The sequence below is a fragment of the Rhipicephalus sanguineus genome, chromosome 1, assembly GCF_013339695.2.
Source record: "Rhipicephalus sanguineus isolate Rsan-2018 chromosome 1, BIME_Rsan_1.4, whole genome shotgun sequence".
NCBI classification, from domain to species: domain Eukaryota; kingdom Metazoa; phylum Arthropoda; class Arachnida; order Ixodida; family Ixodidae; genus Rhipicephalus; species Rhipicephalus sanguineus.
In genome coordinates this window covers 252,355,691-252,374,258 of record NC_051176.1, presented here as the reverse complement: position 1 = coordinate 252,374,258, position 18,568 = coordinate 252,355,691, and the positions used below count along the sequence as shown (strand labels likewise).

Sequence of the window (18,568 nt, the reverse complement as noted above, 5' to 3'; positions counted from 1 at the left end):
TCCTCCCCGTCGAGAGGCACTTCGTATACAGGGTGGCCAGTTTCTCTAACATAATCTCACCACCGTCTTTCAACAGGTCTGATGTTACCTGATCCTCACCAGCTGCTTTGCCTCTTTGCATTCCCTTTAGGGCTTTCTTTACTTCTCCTGTCAATACTGGTGGGATGTCAGATTCCTCTGCGCTATTACTCCTTCTTACGTTATCATCCTGAATGGCTCGGCTGCTGTACAGATCTCTGTAGAACTCTTCCGCTACCTCAACTATTCTATCCATATTGTTTGTGACCTTGCCTTCCTTATCCCTTAATGCATACATCTGATTTTTGCCTATGCACAGTTTTGTCTTCATAGCTTTGAGGCTTCTTCCGTTCTTTAGAGCATGCTCAATTCTCTCCATATTATACTTTCTTATGTCGGCTACTTTACGCCTATTGATTAACTTCGAAAGCTCCGCCAGCTCTATTTTGTCTGTTGCATTTGAGGCTTTCATAGCTTGACGTTTCTTAATGAGGTTTTTCGTCTCTTGGGATAGCTTACCAGTGTCCTGTCTAACAACTGTACCCCCGACTTCCACTGCACACTCCTTGATGATACTAGTCAGATTATCATTCATTGCGTCAACGCTAAGGTCGGTTTCCTCGGTTAAAGCCGCGTACCTATTCTGAAGTGAAACTCTGAATTCCTCAACTTTCCCTCTCAGAGCTAGTTCATTAATCGGCTTCCTGCGTATCAGTTTCTGCCGTTCCTTCCTCACGTCAAGTTGAATTCTAGATCTTACCATTCTATGGTCACTGCATCGGATCTTGTTAACTACTTCCACATCATGTACAATGCCCGGATGGCCGCACATTATGAAGTCTATTCCATTTTTAGTTTCGCCATTAGGACTCCTCCACGTCCACTTACGAGTAGCCCGTTTTCTGTAGAAGGTATTCAAGATGCGTAAATTATTGCGTTCTGCAAACTCTACTAGTAACTCCCCTCTGGCGTTTCTAGAGCCGATGTCATATTCCCCAACTGCATGATCTCCAGCCTGCTTCTTGCCTACCTTTGCATTAAAGTCGCCCATCAGTACAGTATACTGTGTATTTACCTTACTCATTGCTGATTCTACGTCTTCGTAGAAGCGTTCAACCATTTGATCATCATGGCTGGATGTAGGCGCGTAGGCTTGTACCACCTTCATCTTGTACCTCTTATTTATTTATTTATTTATTTATTTTGTTACCCTCAATCGCCGAAGCTTTACAGAGGGGAGTGGGTTACAACATGAAAAATACAAAACAACGAGAAAAAAAACTTAAACTTAATTACGATACATATCACCCTCTCATTAATGCTATAGTATTCCTCTATATTGCCAGCTATATCTTTATGAATAAGGAACCCCACTCCTAGTTCTCTTCTGTCAGCTAAGCCACGATAGCATAGGACGTGTCCGTTCTTCAGCACTGTATAAGCCTCCTGTGGCCTCCTAACCTCACTGAGCCCTATTACATCCCATTTAACACCCTCCAATTCCTCGAATAGTACAGCTAGACTTGCCTCACTAGATAAAGTTCTAGCGTTATACGTAGCCAAATTCAGATTCCAATGGCGGCCTGTCCGTACCCAGAGATTCTTAGCACCCTCTGCTGCGTCGCAGGTCTGACCGCCGCCTTGGTCAGTTGCTTCGCAGCCGCTGGGGACTGAGGGCCGAGGGTTAATTGGTGTATTCATGTGGGAGGTAGTGGCCAAGTACTACACCAGGGTGGCCAATCCTGCTCTGGTGAGGGAGTGCATTGCTGGCTGTGGTCGCCAGTGAGGCTGCACCCCAGGCCTTTTTACACAATTCCATCATCACGCGGATTTTTTTTTAATCCGGTTGGGAATTGTCCGGCACCGGGATTCGAACCACGGACCTCTTGCATGCGAAGCTGATGCTCTACCACTACGCCATCGCTGCATTCACTGCGTCCCTAAAATTCACTGCGTCCCTAAATTCGTCGACGCCACAATGTGCCGCAAAAGGTCGTCCGTCTTTTCGGTAACGGCAGAGACCGGTCGATCGGTGATTACGACTTCCGCGCGATTGCGGCGATGCTTTCGCGGATAAGCACCAGAAAAGAGCGAAGGCGAGGTGGCGGCCGTCGATGAACGTGCCATTTTGACTTATAGCCGACAACTTTATCACAGTCATCTGTAGATATCTGCTCGGCTGCGCGTGTGGCGTACACCGTACACTGCGGATTGACGGCGATACGAGCGCGCCATGCTGCCGTTCGCAAGTACGCCGCCGCCGCGTCGTGCTAGACCGCTTAATGTGCGCGTCGCTGTGTAGAAACGAAAGTAGCTCGCTGTTGTTGAGCGGCGCGGGCACCGAGAAACGTCGATGCACTGACAGCGAGAATATACTGCGTGTTTGTCTAGGTGACAACTCAAGCGCGCGCATCGTCGTGCAAGGCCGCGAGAGCATCGCGGAGACGTCGAGTGCGCGTTGCTTGCAAAATGCTTGTTCGTTGCCTTTTTAATTAGTGACTTGAAGGCAGTTGTTTACATTAGAAGGTTGCAGAGAGCGACAATTTATGGCGTACCCATTTTTTTCAGGAATCGCAAAAGTTGCACGTAATTTGAGATATTCATAATTAAATTATAAGGGCGATATCGAAACTGATCGCGCACGGCGCGCAGGGCACGCCACTATTCCGTTACGTCAAACCGAAATTTCCCTTGGCAAGGAAGTGACGAAGTTTGAACGAAGGCGCGTCCGGGTCGTATCTATTCCCGAAAAGTTGCAAGTCATCTCAATTGCACTAGCGGACATAACATAACGCTTTTGTGTGTTATGTTTGGTGTTTCCCTGTTTATTTCCAGCTGTGGGCAAAAAAAAAACGCAATATCAACCTTTTCTTTCGCTGTGAAGCATAAAACTCGGGGACAGCCACTGCGGCGCTTCTTCTTGCAGACAGTCGAAATAGTTTTTCGCACCCGTTTATAGTTTAAGAAAGAAACAGATACGCATCACACATCGCACCCAAAGGATAAGTTGTCGACTCGTGTATTTCAGAATGCTTGCCGATTTTCCTCACCAGATTCAGGTACGGCTGGCCTTGATACAAATTTCTTCACTTCCTTCACACGTGTAGTTCCGGTCTTACGTAACAGCGAGGCTGCGTTTCCTGCGCGTCGGGCGCGGTCAGTTTCGATATAGCCCTGAAAATTCGATGATGAATATATCTATTTACGTGCAATTTTCGTGATTTATACAATTTGGGTATGCTATAAATTGTCACGCACTACTACTTTCTAATATAAACAACTCTCCTCAAGCCAATAAATAAACAGTTAATTAACGAGTTCCTCTTTATTAGCCGCGCCAATGTTATTTTAGCTGCGGCAGAGTATTTCCACCTGGGGATAGAGTTCATGTGTGAAAACGACCGGAGGCTGACTATCATAGGATTTTTAACCAAACTACGTAGCGTCTAAAACAAAACACCCTGTATATAGGCGATGATGAGGTCGGCAGTCATGTAGCGAATTGCTTGAGTGAATTCGGTATTTTAATCATTTCATGTCACTACTTACCTAGGCTGAAAGCATCTACAGCCTCCAGCGCACGAAACGTGAATAAAAAGACGATGGATTCAAAAGTATTGGAGGGAAAGCTCTCAGTTTTCTTGCCACAAATGTTTCGGAAGTTGCGCCGATGCTCCAAATGACTTTTCCTTCACGCGTGCATGCGGCAGAAATGTAGAGCGAGGATAAAAAGTATGTACAAAACTAAGCCTGACGTATACTTCCTGGTGTTACGCCTATACACTTTTTGTCAGGCGCAGCTTTTGAGATCAACAGAAACCTCCACGTATCCAGGCTTAAGCTTATTATGAGGTGCTATCGTTGCAGTAGCCTGGCAAGCATGTGTCTGGCATTAAAGGGGCCTGCTCAAGACATTAGGCCTAATCGAATAGCGTACCACCATTACCCCGCGGCTTCCGAAAACACACGCTCAGAACAACGCTAGCTACACTTGTACAAGAATTGCCAGAAATCAGCGCACCGAATGGGACATCGAATGGAGCAATTTAGTGACCGCAACAATGAGCAAGGGTGCCTTCGACGTTGTGCAGACGCACCTGGTGGTCTGGCTGCAGAAGTGAGCAACCTTTGTCAGAGGGCCCAAATAAGCACAGTGTTGTTAAGAGAAGCATAGTGATACCTGTTCTGGCATCATGTAAGTCATTGTCTGCTGGTGTTCGTGCTAGAAAATAAGAGAAAAAAAAGTGTCACGAATCATGATCGCCATAGCAGAGACATAAGTTGTGCTCTCCACCCTTTGTATCTTTGCGCTAAAAAAAAACGCGAATGGCTATTTTCCCTTTCATTAACTATAAGTTTAGCTCTAAGGTTGCAGCTCTTCTGCTGCGGCGTTGGCATAGAATGTGCCCCTGATATTTAGAACATCCGTGTTTAGATGAAGTGTTGTATGTGTTTATTAAAGGGGAACTCCGGTGCATTTTCAACCATATTGAAATAATGCCGTTTTCAAGTAGTATAAACAGTCCTGTAACAGCTAGGGTGCTTCATTTTGCCGAGAGACTCGTCAATAATTTTAAACAAGCAATAAACGATGTGGGTCAAAACCGAAACTGAAATAGGGAGCTGCTTTATGCTGGGTAGACGATGACGTCACGAAATACTCTACACGCCGCCATAGCACACGTGATTGTTCTATCGCGCGAAAAGTAAGCTGGCGATGTTTTCCTACGCGGAATCAAGCTGTGACAGCCCGTCTGAACTTACCAGCGACGAGTTCAGTCATGATGGCAGCTACTATCTGAGCGCGGAAAAATGGCCTTTTGATTTCGAGCCGCCGGCGCGTGAAGCAGCTGACGTGCCCCGCATCGATGGCATCGAGCCGCGGCAAAACTAATGGTACATTCGACTGGTCGTTTTCGAGCGCTCCAGAGCGCTCTGGCGACGCGCGTCACGTTCGACTGGTCGAAATCGAGCGTTCTGAACACGTTCGGCTGGTTCTTACAAAGCACCACGAACCAACCAAGAGCGCTCTGAGGCGGTCTCACTTTTATCTCGGAGCGCGACCGAGAATTGATCACGTGACTCCCACACCTCGTCTGTTTGCAACAGATGGTGTGTTGACGTATATCCTCTTCCTGCTTCCGATTGCTCTGGCGAGCGGCTGCACGTTCGGCTCGGACACGCGTTTTCTGGCTCGGATCCCAAGCGAGCTCCGCGATGTTGCAATCTGAGTCAGAGTGCAGTGGCGCCCAGCCGAATATGCCATAAGAAGAAAGCGCGCGCTCCGTCCGTCTGCTGCGTGAGTCGGGATAGGAAAGGGGTAGACACGATTTGTCGCGAACACAGGGTGGCCCACATTTAAAGGCGTGATTCCGGAATTGGCTACCAATATATAAACTCGTTTTCTAAAAAAACTAAATGACTTACGGCTGTATAATTCGGCACATATTATCAGGGTACCGAAGCGAACATATATTGAAAATTTATTGAAATTGGTGCATATAAAAATATCGCCGGAGTTCCCCTTTAAGCACAAGGTTGGCATTCGCTGGTATTTTCATAAGTGGCACCCGCTATCGATGTTCTTGATCGTACCCGGCCACTGTAAATCTACACCGCTCCTGCGTGTCGCGCAGTATTCAATGCGCAGCTTCTTTTACGAGCACGTACGTGTCCTTGACAGGAAGACGGTAGGAAAAGTCCCAAACCGGGTCGTCGGCCTACCTAAAACAAGGCAGTAATAAGCGGTATTATTTGTTCGGCCACATTTTGTGAAGCTATCGCGGGATGACAGCAGAAATTTCTTCGCGTTACTGATAAGGCGACGTAATTGCACTGAGGAGCTGCCGCGATAGCCGCACGACAATGAGTTCCTATGCACACATACATAAATCTACTGCTGATGCTCACGCGACTTCTAACGCATCACGAAGCTGCCATGGGTAAGGATTAAAATGGGAGATCATTATCAGCCGACACTTACCACTGATGACGTGGCGCCAGGGTTCTCTAAGATTGAAAAGGCTGCCCTGTTTAAACGTAGCATGCTAAGTTAAGGCAGCCTAAATCAGTACATTACGTTATCAACATGTTCTGCTGCATTTAATTATTTATTAATTAATTATTAATTAAATAATTAAATCAAGGTCACCGGCTTTGCACACAGGCGCTTACACGTATACATATATGCAGGGGGGTCCAAATTTCTCGAAAATTAAATATATAACTATTACTTTCTAGAAATGTTAAAATGCTGTTAATTTACTTGTAAATTACAGCTGACTGAAAATAATGACATCAGATGACTACTTAGTTTACAGGACATATACACTGCAATCTCAGAGATCTCTTTTGCATCGCAGAGGCAGCTGCGACTCAAGTGAGCCCCAGAAAGGTGTTCTCGTTTAAAGGAGTGTCCTTCGTCATGCTGAAAAGTCGCTCCGCTCGCGTGTATGAGGGCAGGGCTGTGTTTCTGTGGGCCTTTCCGTGCTTTCAGGCTTTCCTGTGGGCCTGCCGCGTTCCCACGCTTGAGGTTTGGCACTCTAATTAATTTGCCTTTCTGATTAGTCATTCTTTTTCGTCAATTTTCTTGATGCCATAACGGAAGCAGACATAATATTTTAGCAAAAAAATAATTAAGAAAGTAATCAGTAATTTCATGAAATTACTCGCTAGAAGTAACAACTAATTACAAAATTACCAGCCCACAAAAGTAATTCATTACCTTACTCAAATAAAGCAAAAACTAATTTCATTACCGTAATTTCGTTAATGCCAAGTCTGCGTACATGCATACGGCAAGATACATTTGCAGACGTTTGTCTAAGAACAAGTAGGTAAGTGGCAGTGAGCTACTGAAAACCACGATGTCCAAATACCACTACACGAATTGCTGTAGTTGGTGACATGCTCGCGTCATCAACATTTCTTTTTGGGAAAGTTATTCTTCGAAAATGCAGGTCCCAGTTTACGTCCAGAAACTGTGAGAGTCTGGTTGTTCTTTGATTTTATGGACTATAATTATCTGCCACGCCATCAGACGACACACCATACAAACCCCTTGACAAGTTATCCCAGGAGCAGAAGCACAGCATAAAAGCTAGTAAAAAAAAAACAAGAACAACATTAAGCAACACAAAGCTTAATGTTTCTATTTAGAGAGAGCCCTTCTGCTCCTCCCATGAAATAACCCCATCCCCACCCACCTTACTCCGCCTCGACATATCAATCAGTACACCGCGTTATCTAGCAGCTGAAAACAATAAAAAAGAAAAAAAACAGCAATAACCTGATGTTTCTGCTGCTGTTGCTAGCAAGAATATTCTGTTTCGAATCGTTAATGTAAGTTGTTCCTTCGTCACCTTTTTCTCATCATCCCCGTTTTTTTTTTTCTTACCTTCTTTTCGTCTCGCCACCTATGTACTGCTATTGCAAGGTAAATGATTCCCGTGCAACATCCACATCTTCAGAAGAATATTGCTCCCGGTAAACAAGTAAAATCCTAGAGAGAATCACCTTTCACGTAATTGCCCGGTGATCTTGCAAAGGCACACCGTCGTGCCTAAGATTGTAGAGAGATTGCGAACGTTAGAGACGCTGATCACCTAATATGTCCTTACTGGCGTTACTGTTGAAACGTACGGTGCAGTTTTACGATGCTACAGGCACGACGTTTTCTGGACGTACCTTTTAAACCAATACACACAGATTGTCCTAGTTACTTGACACCTCATAAGGGTGTTAAGTTTTGATCACTGGCACACCAAGCTAGCCTTCGAACGAGGCACACAAAACATCGCGCGTCCGTTCACATTCATTAAGGGTTTCATGTTTCGCGGTGTCGTGCTCAACCACAACATTCACATCGAAACACCCATACTCGGTGCCCCACTTATCCCGACAGTATTCTAATACGGTCGTTGCTGCTGTTGTTGTTGATGTGGTCGTCGTTGTTGTTCGAGAAGATTAAAGTGTAGTCATGGCACATGCCCGCTCCAAGGAATTGGCCAACTTTTAAGGAAATATGATTTGCGACTTGGCACTACATAAGTTGTGAGCACATAAGCATAGGTGTATGAGCACACATCATAACTTTGTACAATACGTTCTCTCTCTCTCTCTCTTTATATATATATATATATATATATACACACACACACACACACACACCCACACACACCCACACACACATACTGTAGAAGCCGAGGCATCCAAGGATGGAAAAATAAGTCCGGCTAAAGAAATTTCATGGTGCATAAACGTTCTCTTCAAGTTTTATTATTTTCTTTTTGGCAGCAAGTCGTCGACGGTATTGTTTAGGCAGCTTCTTTTCCCTGTGTCTTCTAGGCCCTGATTTATCGCTGATCGCGTTTCCCTGGTCGCTACTTCATAAGACCTTCTTCCCCTTCAAGTTATCAATTTAACCCTTCATTTGAACGGCTCTAGTTATTAATGATCCACTATGGACTATTTACTGTCCTCGAAGAATGATTGATTACCGCTGGAAATTAGTGATAGTAACGCAAGGCGAGCACGCGACATTGAGATACAGTGGCGAGTCTTAGTGCAGAGTTACCTAAAAAAGCATGAACTAGTCTACATAAAAATTGCTTGATGTGTAAATGAAGCTTGGAGAAGAGCACATGGTAACACATACAGAAAGAAGACAGCCAATGCACGTACGCTGTATGTTGGTCGTCAGCTGGGTCACCTACTTTCGTACGTATTAGGAATTTTGTACGCGACGTGTCAGGCAGCAGTTAGCTTTCCTCGCACTGAATTACATCTCGTATATATCTTAAGCGGTCTATTTTATGTTACTGTATTCGTTATTATTTTGCTAATAATGCTGCGAAACCAATTGTGCACAGAAGGTTCGACCACCCCCGAAAGCTTCGAGCAGGTGAATCATTAGCAGTCAAGAATGACGCCATTCAGGTATTCATTTTTTGCGTGATCCCACAACGTTAGTTTTCCACGAAGCAGGCAGCATGCTACTTTACATGCTACTACAGCATAATACTTTCCAGACGAAGTAAGTGGAAATAATGCCAAATTCGAAGAGAGAGAGAGAGAAAGAACAGCATCCAGACGTAACGCCGTTGCTAAATGCGAATCGCGGACACTACGTGATGCAGGCTGCATGACCTTCTTGCAGTGTTTGTGTTGCTCTAGAAGAGTGCAGCAGAAACTAAAAAAATTGAAAAATAAAGTCAAACCTAGATGGGCAGTACGCAACATCATGGCCAAGGAGACCTCCCAAGAAATGTAGGTGCAAACTTATGCGCTGGAGGAGTGAGAAGTATGACACACCACGCGCAGGCGTGCGCACGGCCACGCAATACGGAACACCCCGTGCCCCTCCGCCCTTGCCTATGTAACCGTCGCAAAAAAAAGAAAACGGCACCTTCACAGACAAACATTAACGCATATTTCTAGTGAGGCATGGATCACAACTTATTCATCATCATCTGACCCTTTTCTATTCTTGCCTGACCACTTTCTGAATCGCAATTTTCTTGATTTTCTAGCGGGAAAGCATGGTAGCTGTGGAGTCTTTGCATATGTCGGCCAAAATGTTCACATGTTTCAAGCACCCTTTCACGACATAATGCCTCCAAGGCTGCTGTAATCTCTTCCGAGTCCCATTCCTTTTCGTAGTCTACGAAATCCTTGTAAAGGGGTTTCAACTTACATAATTCAAAGCATTTGCTGTGCTATAGACTGCAGCCAACGCTTTTCTAAGCTCGTACGTAACAGAGTTAGGCACACAGAGCCAAACAGTTTTACAAAAATGAAAGAGCATATAGCGTTTGACGCTCGCGGCGCCGTTTGCGCATTTCATTCAGAACGTTTCCAGCGCTCTTCGCCATAATTTCAGCTAAGATATGTAAGCTTCCATGTGCTGCTTGCCAAATAACAAATCCTATAGCACCGCGTTGTCTTCCCTCTACCCCAAGGACGGGAGCGCCAAGGACGGCCACGCAAGCATGCACTCAATTGGCCATTAAAACAATCCATAGGTCTCCTGACAGCAATTAAAATGTAATTATCATAATGAACTGGAGTGTTGACGACTCCATGCGACGGCTACAAGGCTAATTGCGCACGTTGTATGTATGTCTCTAACACAAACAGTCACAAGGCACCGACATTTTGTGTATATGCGTACACCAGCTTTCCCTTTGTCCTAATTTGCTTACTCGCGCCGATTCGGTACGGATGGCGATATACATCTCGAGTGAAAACATATTGATCGGATCGTCAAGTTGGCGTGATTAACAAGGCATATGGCGAGAGGCGTGTGAACTTCTCACGATTGATCAGGCGTGGCGTGCACGCACACACGGCTCAAGCTATACCATCTACCTTCTCGCGTCACGCTACTTGCGAGCTTACAGTGAGCTGGCGGGGTGAGGACGGAAGAGAAATCAGTGCACCCTGTGGGCATAGTCTCTGTGTCTAGCGCTTGAAATGAGACTCAACTTACTGCAACGCAGTCGGCTTCCAACGTTCGTACAACATGTGGCTCTTTCCCAAAGGAAAGCAGACAAATGCGAATTGAGCAATAGAAACGCGTTAGGTTTTGAAAGCGCTCCTAAATATGATTTGTACAGAGGCCGCTGACCTGACAGATCCTACAAAAAATCCCCCGACGATTACGATACTGCCTAATGCGAATTCTTAGCGCAGCTGTTTAGGTGTTTTGATTTTGTGATAAGTTGAGACAAATAATTTTAGAGCTCCATGTACAGTTGCATACCACTATTTAATCGCATTGAGCATCTTCGCACCCAGATGTCTTTGTGCCTTCGCGTAATCCATGACGCCCTTCTCTTTGGCAACTCCTTGCACTGCGCGGTTTAAATTGGGCGTACCTCGGTTGGCCTTATTTGCATATTCCACTACATAAGCGACACATGCGTACGGGTCAAGCACTATCTGAAGATTTATATTTGAATCTACGATTGACACCACCCATGGGTTAAAGTAATTCAGCCACTTTTGCTGCACGGTGCGGGGTAGCATGAAGGTGGGACGAGGAGTACCCGCTCGAAGAACCGAAATGTACCCTACCTTGTCCATGACGCCGTGATGTTCCTAGAACTGCGCCATTTAATCATAGTTGGTCGTTTCCAGGGCCTGGTGCATGGCTTGGTACTTGTTTCGGAGGCTCTCCATGTGTTTCTTCTGGACAGCGACGGCAACGCCGCTCAACACAGGAACGCGCGCCTAAGAGCGCCTTCGACCAACGCAAAACTTCTTCTTTGCTTGCCAAATTCGTCAAACTCGTTCGCGCGGTTGCGTCACCGACGGCGACGCCGCTCAACGCAAGAACGGGCGCCTAATAGCTTCGCTCTAAAACACATAGTATCCTTTAGTCGCCAAAGACGGCTCGAAGTCGAAAGCCATCTTCTTTTTCTTCTCAATCAATGTAGCAATCATCCAACCCCTCCCCCCCCCCCTCGAAAGCTTTCTGCACCTACCATGGTTTTTCACTGCCTCCAGGATCGTAGACAAGCTTTCTGCAACCCACCTGGTTTTCCACAGCTACCCAGCTGCCCCAGGGATCGTCCCACCTTTGACTAAGCGATGATGTCATGTTATCACATCAACACGTGACGTCATAGTGACGTCAAGACGACGTGGTGAGGTCATCGCGTGATGATTTTTCGCATCACTCGTGTTGACGACACCGGCGCTCAATTTTCGCATTTGATGAGGCACCTACGGCTTTCGCCTTAATAACGATAATATTATTAGGGGGCAACTTAACGCAGCGAAGCGTAAAGAAAACTGATGGACCCAGACAGCCTGCGACTAAAACGTGAACCTGGTAATGTCAAACACGCGCACCCTCTCTAGTGAAGCTAAGCTAGCAGAGCTTCTAGATGAGTTAGAAGGCGTTAAGTAGGATATTATTGGCTTTAGTGAAGTCAAGAGAACTGGTGAAGCATACAGAGTGCTGACTAGTGGGCACGTACTCCATTACAGAGGGCTCCATGAAAAACGAGAGAACGGCAAGAGATTTTTAATCCACAAAGGTATTGCGGGCAACGTTGAAGAATTCCATAGCATCAATGAAAGGCTAGCAGGCGTCGAGTTAAAACTAAACAAAGGATATAACCTGAAATACAAGGGCACTACAAAGTGAAAGTAACTATATGCTGAAAGTACTTATTAAAGGACTACAAAGTTAAAGTATACAAGGGTAAGGTTGCCAATTCTCTTATTAATTAATACCCGACTACGTAGGGCATTAAAATATTGGCATTTTTGCTGGCTTACCTACTGATTCGAAGGATCGCGTTATGAGAAAGTCCCTTTCGTATTATGTGCAATGCGTTGCTTCGTACCGAGCCATATTCTACATATTTATTTATTTATTTATTTATTCATTCTTCTTTTTTAACTAATTTCATTTATCATTCATTCTGAAGGATACCATTCAATATACCAATATATTGATGGACTATTGCACCACTGCACGCCGCGATTGTGCAATGACTCCTAGTGTATTGCACCACCGGTTGCAACGAGTACGTAGAGTGGCTTTATATTTGCATCGCACAGCACTATTACAATCCCTCGTGGGTGGTAGCGGCGCTGCCTTTATGGTACTGCCGAAGCCGACAGTGTTGCGCCATATCTCACCGGCAACCCATCTCCTAGAATCCATATACCGTTGCACGTCTATACAGTGTAAGTGTGCTAGTATACAAAGACTGTCATGTCGTGGCTCATCGGCAACAACTCCTGTCGCACCCAAAATGCTGTTGTATGTCTAATCAGAACACTACGTCTCCTGACCATCCTACACCTGTAAAAGGAAGGTGTGCGGTAACCGCATTTCTTCGTATGTTCATTTTATCGTGTGTGGGTGCGTGCGTGCGCAAGAGCGCGCGCGCGCCTTTTTTTTGTGTGTGTGTGTGTGTGCGTGCGTGCGTGCGTGCGTGCGTGCGTGCGGCGCATGCATATTTCCCCATGAAGGTTGGACACAACATTTTCCCTTATTGTTATTTCCCTGTGAAGCGTGCTTCACCTTAGCCAGCTTCTTTCTGAGGCGAAGCCCACCTTCAGCACTTATAGTATTCTGGCGAAGTCTTGGTACTGTGTAAAGGGTTGCGCTCTCCAGCGGCTTCTAGTGGGTCGCCCTCGTCGGCTCGTTCCTAAACGAAAGCCAGTACGTGCTTTTGCCTTGACTGTCGCCACTGCGTATTGCCGCAGAGTGCTGCGCAATAAACGCCTTAACTATATATATATATATATATATATATATATATATATATATATATATATATATATATATATATATATATATATATATATAGGAAAAAGGTATACGCTTCTAAAAAACTTTATTTGTCGACGTTTCGATCGGAGACCGGTCTTCATCAGGATGAAATTTACCAGGCTTCGATGCGCTTTTATATCATCGTTCTCCGAGCCGAGAGAGAGAAAAAAAAGGTTAAGAAAAAGTACATACAGAAAAAAAAGAAAAAAAAGAAAAAAAAGCGGAGAGAGAGAACTAAGAAACCTGAGGAAAAAGAGTCGCGAATACGCTTGTGCACATACTTTGGCTGACATAAGAATAACACGTGTTTCTTGAAAAAAAAAAAGTCGTCAAGACCCCACGTGCACATACTTTGGCCGACGAAACACACGTGTTTCCTGAAAAAAGAAAAAAAGAAAGAAAACAAAAACTACGCTGATATACAAGGATCGTCCAGGTGAGGTACATTCCTGTAGTCACTAGTCGAGTTCCAATGCTTTGAAGCCCCAACACAACATGGGTGCATTCCTCCAGCCCATTGTCACTCCTCACGTCTTCGGCTCCCTCCCTCCACATTTGCTCCTGAAGCCTGTGAGGGGATGAAGCTTCACAAGAAGGGATAAGCGCTTAAAGGCAGTGAACTCAAAAAGCCCCTCCTGCTGTCCCCCTTCCGAGGCAAGGCCCCCAGGGATCGGGAATACCAGGTGGTGGACTGGCGAGCCTACCGGCGGCTATTCAAGGAGGACACGAGTGGCAGGGACATTATGCAGTTGGTGGTCGACAGCGCCAGGGCAGCAACTGTCGTCACCAAGGTCTGACAGGGGCAGCCCGTTCCGGACATCAGGCACCAGGCACTGAGGGCGGCGCGGCGGCGTGCAGAACGGCAGGCCTTGAGCAAGGGCCTACCCGAACTCTGGACCTGTTTCCGGAGGGTCGACGCCGTCTGCAGACGCCACGCTCGCAGGCGCAGGAACCAGGGATGGGTGAGCGTCTGCGTCACCATCGACAGCTCAAAGGATGGAGCCCGTGCCTGGCGCCTGCTGAAGTGCCTGCTGATGGTGCCCAGGGCTTACAACCAGGTGCTGTCCGTGGCTGTCCTCCTTGCCATTCCGGCCTCCGAGCTGGCCGAATGCCTGGCCGACCAGTTCGCCAGCAGAGAGGTCGCCCAGCTAGCCACAACACCTCCTCCAGCCGCTCTCCCGTGTCCAGCCTCCTGCTCCTGGGGCTCTACGTCTCCTGGGGCTCTACAACGACGTCTGGAATACCGGGGAGCTCCCGGAGTCCTGGCGAACTGCGGTGGTGGCACCCATCCTGAAGCCCCGGAAGAAAGCCACGGCGCTCTCCTCATACAGGCCAGTATCGCTCACCTCAGCAGCGTGCAAGGTGCTGGAGAGGGTGGCACTGGAGAGAATGCAGTGGATCGCCGACCAACTGGATTTCTTCCCGGAGCAACAGACTGGCTTCAGGAGACACCGGTGCACTGCCGACTCCATTGCAGACGTCGTCGCCACCCTGGAGGATGCCAAGAGCTGCGGGGACGTGGCAATGCTGCTGCTGCTGGACGTGGAGAGCGCCTTCGACGATCTCCCGCACGTTGTCGTCGAGGCGGCCATGTTCCGGCTTGGCATCAGCGGGTGCCTCCGAGGCTTCGTGTCCGCCGTCCTGTCCGGGAGGACCTTCTGCGTCCGTGTTGGAGGGGTGACCAGCCAGCCTAGGGACATCACTACCGGTGTCCCACAAGGTTCTGTGCTAAGTCCTTTTCTCTTCAACATGGCGCTGGCAGGACTTCCAGCCTCCCTCCCGACAGACACCAGGTTCCCGGCCCGCTGCTCCGTCTACGCTGATGACGTGGCACTGTGGGCAAGGGGACCAAGGCGGTCCATTCCTGCCATCAGGAGGTCACTGCAGGCAGCCCTGGATGCAGTGATCTCCTTCCTCGGAAGCATCGGCCTCAAAGTCTCTGCCACCAAGACCGAGGCTCTGCTGATCCATCCACTCGCTGCGGCACGGGTCTACGTGAAGCCACTGAGAGTCGGCAACCGCAGTCTTCCCTGGAGAAAGGAGGTGAGGTACCTGGGCCTCACTGTCAACCACCGGCTCACCTGGATCCCCGCTGCGAAGGCCGCCGCCACCAAGGTCCGACGAGTTCAAGGGGCCATCGGCAAACTTCAGCAGCGTGGCCGTGGATGCTCCACGAAGTGGGCGCTGCGGCTCAACCAGGCCGCGGCGTCCTCCATGCTGCTGTATGCCCTGTCGCTGGTGAACCTGACGCCAGCCAGGAGATCCCTGCTGGAGGGACTGCACAGAGGAGCCGTGAGGACCATCCTAGGGCTCCCCAGGTGCTCCCCTGTTGCAGCGACGCTTGCGGAGGCGAGAGAGTGGCCCCTGACGCTACGCATGCTCCAGCGAGCGTTGGGGCACATCGACCGCCTCCACCGTGCCGCGGACGGTGCAGCCCTTTTGGAACGCTTGCGCAGCCTGCCAGGATCCAGGATGGGAGGCCTCCTCCCATTGTACCACCAGATGGTATTGGATCCACCAGCCCCTGTTGCCTCTCCGCCGCCACACCACCGGCCCCCTGAGGTGCACCTCCACCTGGCTGGGGCAACGAAGCGACGAACTCCTGCAGCAGCACTGCAGCAGGCAGCCTCCTGCAAGCTCCAGGAGCAACTAGAGGGTCGGCTGCAGGTTTTCACGGATGGATCCGTGATGCCAGATGGGACTGCAGCGGCGGCTTGCGTCGTCCCTGCACGGACCAGAAGCAGGCAGTGTAGGCTGCCTTTCCCGGCCAGTTCAACGGCGGCAGAGCTGGCCGGACTCCACCTGGCAGCTGACCTACTGGCAGAGGACATCCCATCAGAGCCTGTCGCCGTCCTCTGTGACGGCAAGGCAGCACTACAGATCCTGGCCAACCATCGAGACACCGGACTGACCGGAAGCCTCCTGGCGGCCAAGTACCGTGCCCTTGCTGCATCTGGTGCGTCCGTCTCCTTCCACTGGCTGCCCTCCCATGTGGGCATAGCTGGTAACGAGGAGGCAGACGCGCTTGCCAAGGCAGCACACCAGCCTGGCACCCCCATCACCCGGGCCGTCGCGGCTAGGGACTACACGCAGGCCCGTCTCAAGAAGCTCCTGGTCACGGTCCACCCAGATTCAAGGGTGGCCAGTGGACGAGGGCCAAAGCTGCTACCAGAGACGGGCCTCACCAGGAGAGATCGGTCTGCCCTGCTGCGCCTGCGGACTGGCTGTGTGTAGACCGCTGCCCGCCGACATGCGAAGGGTCTCTGCGCCTGAAGAGAGAGATCTTCAGTTAAGATTATTATTAACTTGAATCCTCCAGAGCACGAATTGAAGACAGTATGCCCTGATTGATGTTTAGTCCAGCCTTCAATGTATTAAATTTATAAATCATATATGATTCGCGCTGGTCACGCTCCCTTGTACTGGAGAAACCACTTTGCAGGAGTGTATCCTTGATGGAATCAAATGGGTGGTTTTCGGAATTTATATGCTGAGACAGAGGAAGATGCGGAAGCGAATTAACATGGGAACTATGGTTATTAAAGCGGGTGCGGAAGGCCGTGTCTGTCTGACCTATGTATTGAATACTGCATACTCCGCATTCGTGAAGGTATACTACATTAGAGCTGTCACAGTTAAGGTTTGAGTGAAGAGAGTATTTGAAATTGGAATGTGTGCTTTCAACAAAGTTGGTTGTCTGTGTGTGTTTGCACACCTTGCAACGAGCCTTGCCGCATGACTGGCATCCAGTTACAGGTGCCTTATCGGTTTTCGAACGCACAAGATAATCCTTAATGTTTTTGGGGCGTCTATAAACGACTCGCGGAGGGGAAGGGAAAATTCTTGATAGTCGTTTACTCTGTTGTGAGATGTTATAGTGTCTCTTTAGAATTTTGTTTACGTTAGGGGGGTTGCTTCCAAATGTTAGAACCAAGTTTTTCCGTCCCTCTTGTTTTAATTCTTTCTGCTGATAAAGTAGTTGTTGGCGGTCTAGGTTTGCCCGTTTACTTATGGCGTCGTTGACTATAGAAGGAGGATAGTGTTGCTTCGCAAGTACGTTGCGCAAGTTATTTGCGTTGGCCTCAAAGTCTTCGGGGCGGGAGCAAATTCTCCTGAATCGGTGGGACTGCGAGTACGGGATGCTCGTCTTGCAGTGACGAGGGTGGTAACTATCGAAGTGAAGGTACTGCTGCCTGTCTGTAGGCTTTTTGTAAACGGTACTAGTCAAGGACCCGTCTTTTACTTTTACGTGGACGTCGAGGAAATTGGTTTCAGTTCTTGAGTATGTGTGAGTGAAAGTTATGTCTGGATGAGCTTTGTTGAAGGATTCTATAAAATTAATTAAGTTCTCTTGTGTATCCGTCCAAATGATAAAAATATCATCTAAGAAGCGTTTGTAAAGAAGGGGCTTAATTTTCTGGGTGGACAACAACTTAGTTTCAAGATCATTCATAAAAATATTAGCGTAGTTGGGTGCCATTCGAGTCCCCATAGCAGTGCCATTCATTTGTAGATAGTATTGGTTATGAAACTCAAAGCTATTGAGTTGAAGTACAAGCTGCGCAAGGGTTTCAATTACTGTTGGACTTGGCGAGTCATCACATTTGTGCACACTATAGGACTCTACTAATGTTTTGATGCCGTCTTTATGGGGAATATTAGTGTAAAGGGAAGTTACATCAAGAGTTACAAGAAAGGCACCATCAGGGATTTTTATATCGTTGATGATCTGTATGAAGTGGTTGGTATCACGTAGGTAGGAGCAGTGTGTAGGCGGAATGTCCTTAATTAGGGAGTCTATGTAGCTTGATATTGGTTCGGTGAGGCTACCTCTTCCCGAAATAATTGGTCTGCCGGGGTTTCCTTTCTTGTGTATTTTCGGAAGCATATAAAACCGTCCTGGTGTAGCACGTGCTACAGTAAGGGCCTTAGAAATTTTAGGATCTAACTCTCCGAGCTCCACGAGATCATGAAGTGCGGTGTTTATTATTGCTTGATGTTCTAGGGTTGGGTCATTATAAAGTGGTTTGTAGAAAGAGGTCCGATTTAATATTACAATCCCTCTCCCTTTATCCGCTGGTTTTATGACGATATCCGTTCGTTCACCGAGTGCCGTAAGTGAGTCATACTCCTTTCTTGAGAGATTTTTAGCTGATGCCGGTCTGTGTGTGTTATATTCCCGAAGTATGTATTTTTGGACGGCTTCTATGTAGGTATCTAGATGCTTCTCCCGCTGATGAGCTTGGTGTCCACTGT

At 47.7% G+C, this 18,568-nt stretch overlaps 1 protein-coding gene across 1 annotated transcript; it reads left to right on the top strand.

The window, feature by feature from the left end:
* The first annotated feature begins 4,079 nt into the window (after positions 1–4,079).
* Positions 4,080–16,546, top strand: LOC119382352 (uncharacterized). The gene is made up of 5 exons (XM_037650051.1): positions 4,080–4,135; positions 6,381–6,397; positions 13,967–14,060; positions 14,136–14,451; positions 14,501–16,546. Exons 1-5 carry the CDS (start codon positions 4,080–4,082, stop codon positions 16,544–16,546), a joined length of 2,529 nt encoding a protein of 842 aa, XP_037505979.1.
* The last annotated feature ends 2,022 nt before the right edge of the window (positions 16,547–18,568 follow it).

Excerpts from the sequence above, each read along its gene's own strand:
- LOC119382352 (XM_037650051.1), top strand. The coding sequence starts at position 4,080 with ATGAGCAAGGGTGCCTTCGACGTTGTGCAGACGCACCTGGTGGTCTGG. Across the intron at positions 14,061-14,135 it reads AGTGGCAGGGACATTATGCA|GCACCAGGCACTGAGGGCGG; the intron begins GTTGGTGGTCGA and ends TCCGGACATCAG. Across the intron at positions 14,452-14,500 it reads ACCAGTTCGCCAGCAGAGAG|CCTCCTGCTCCTGGGGCTCT; the intron begins GTCGCCCAGCTA and ends TCCCGTGTCCAG.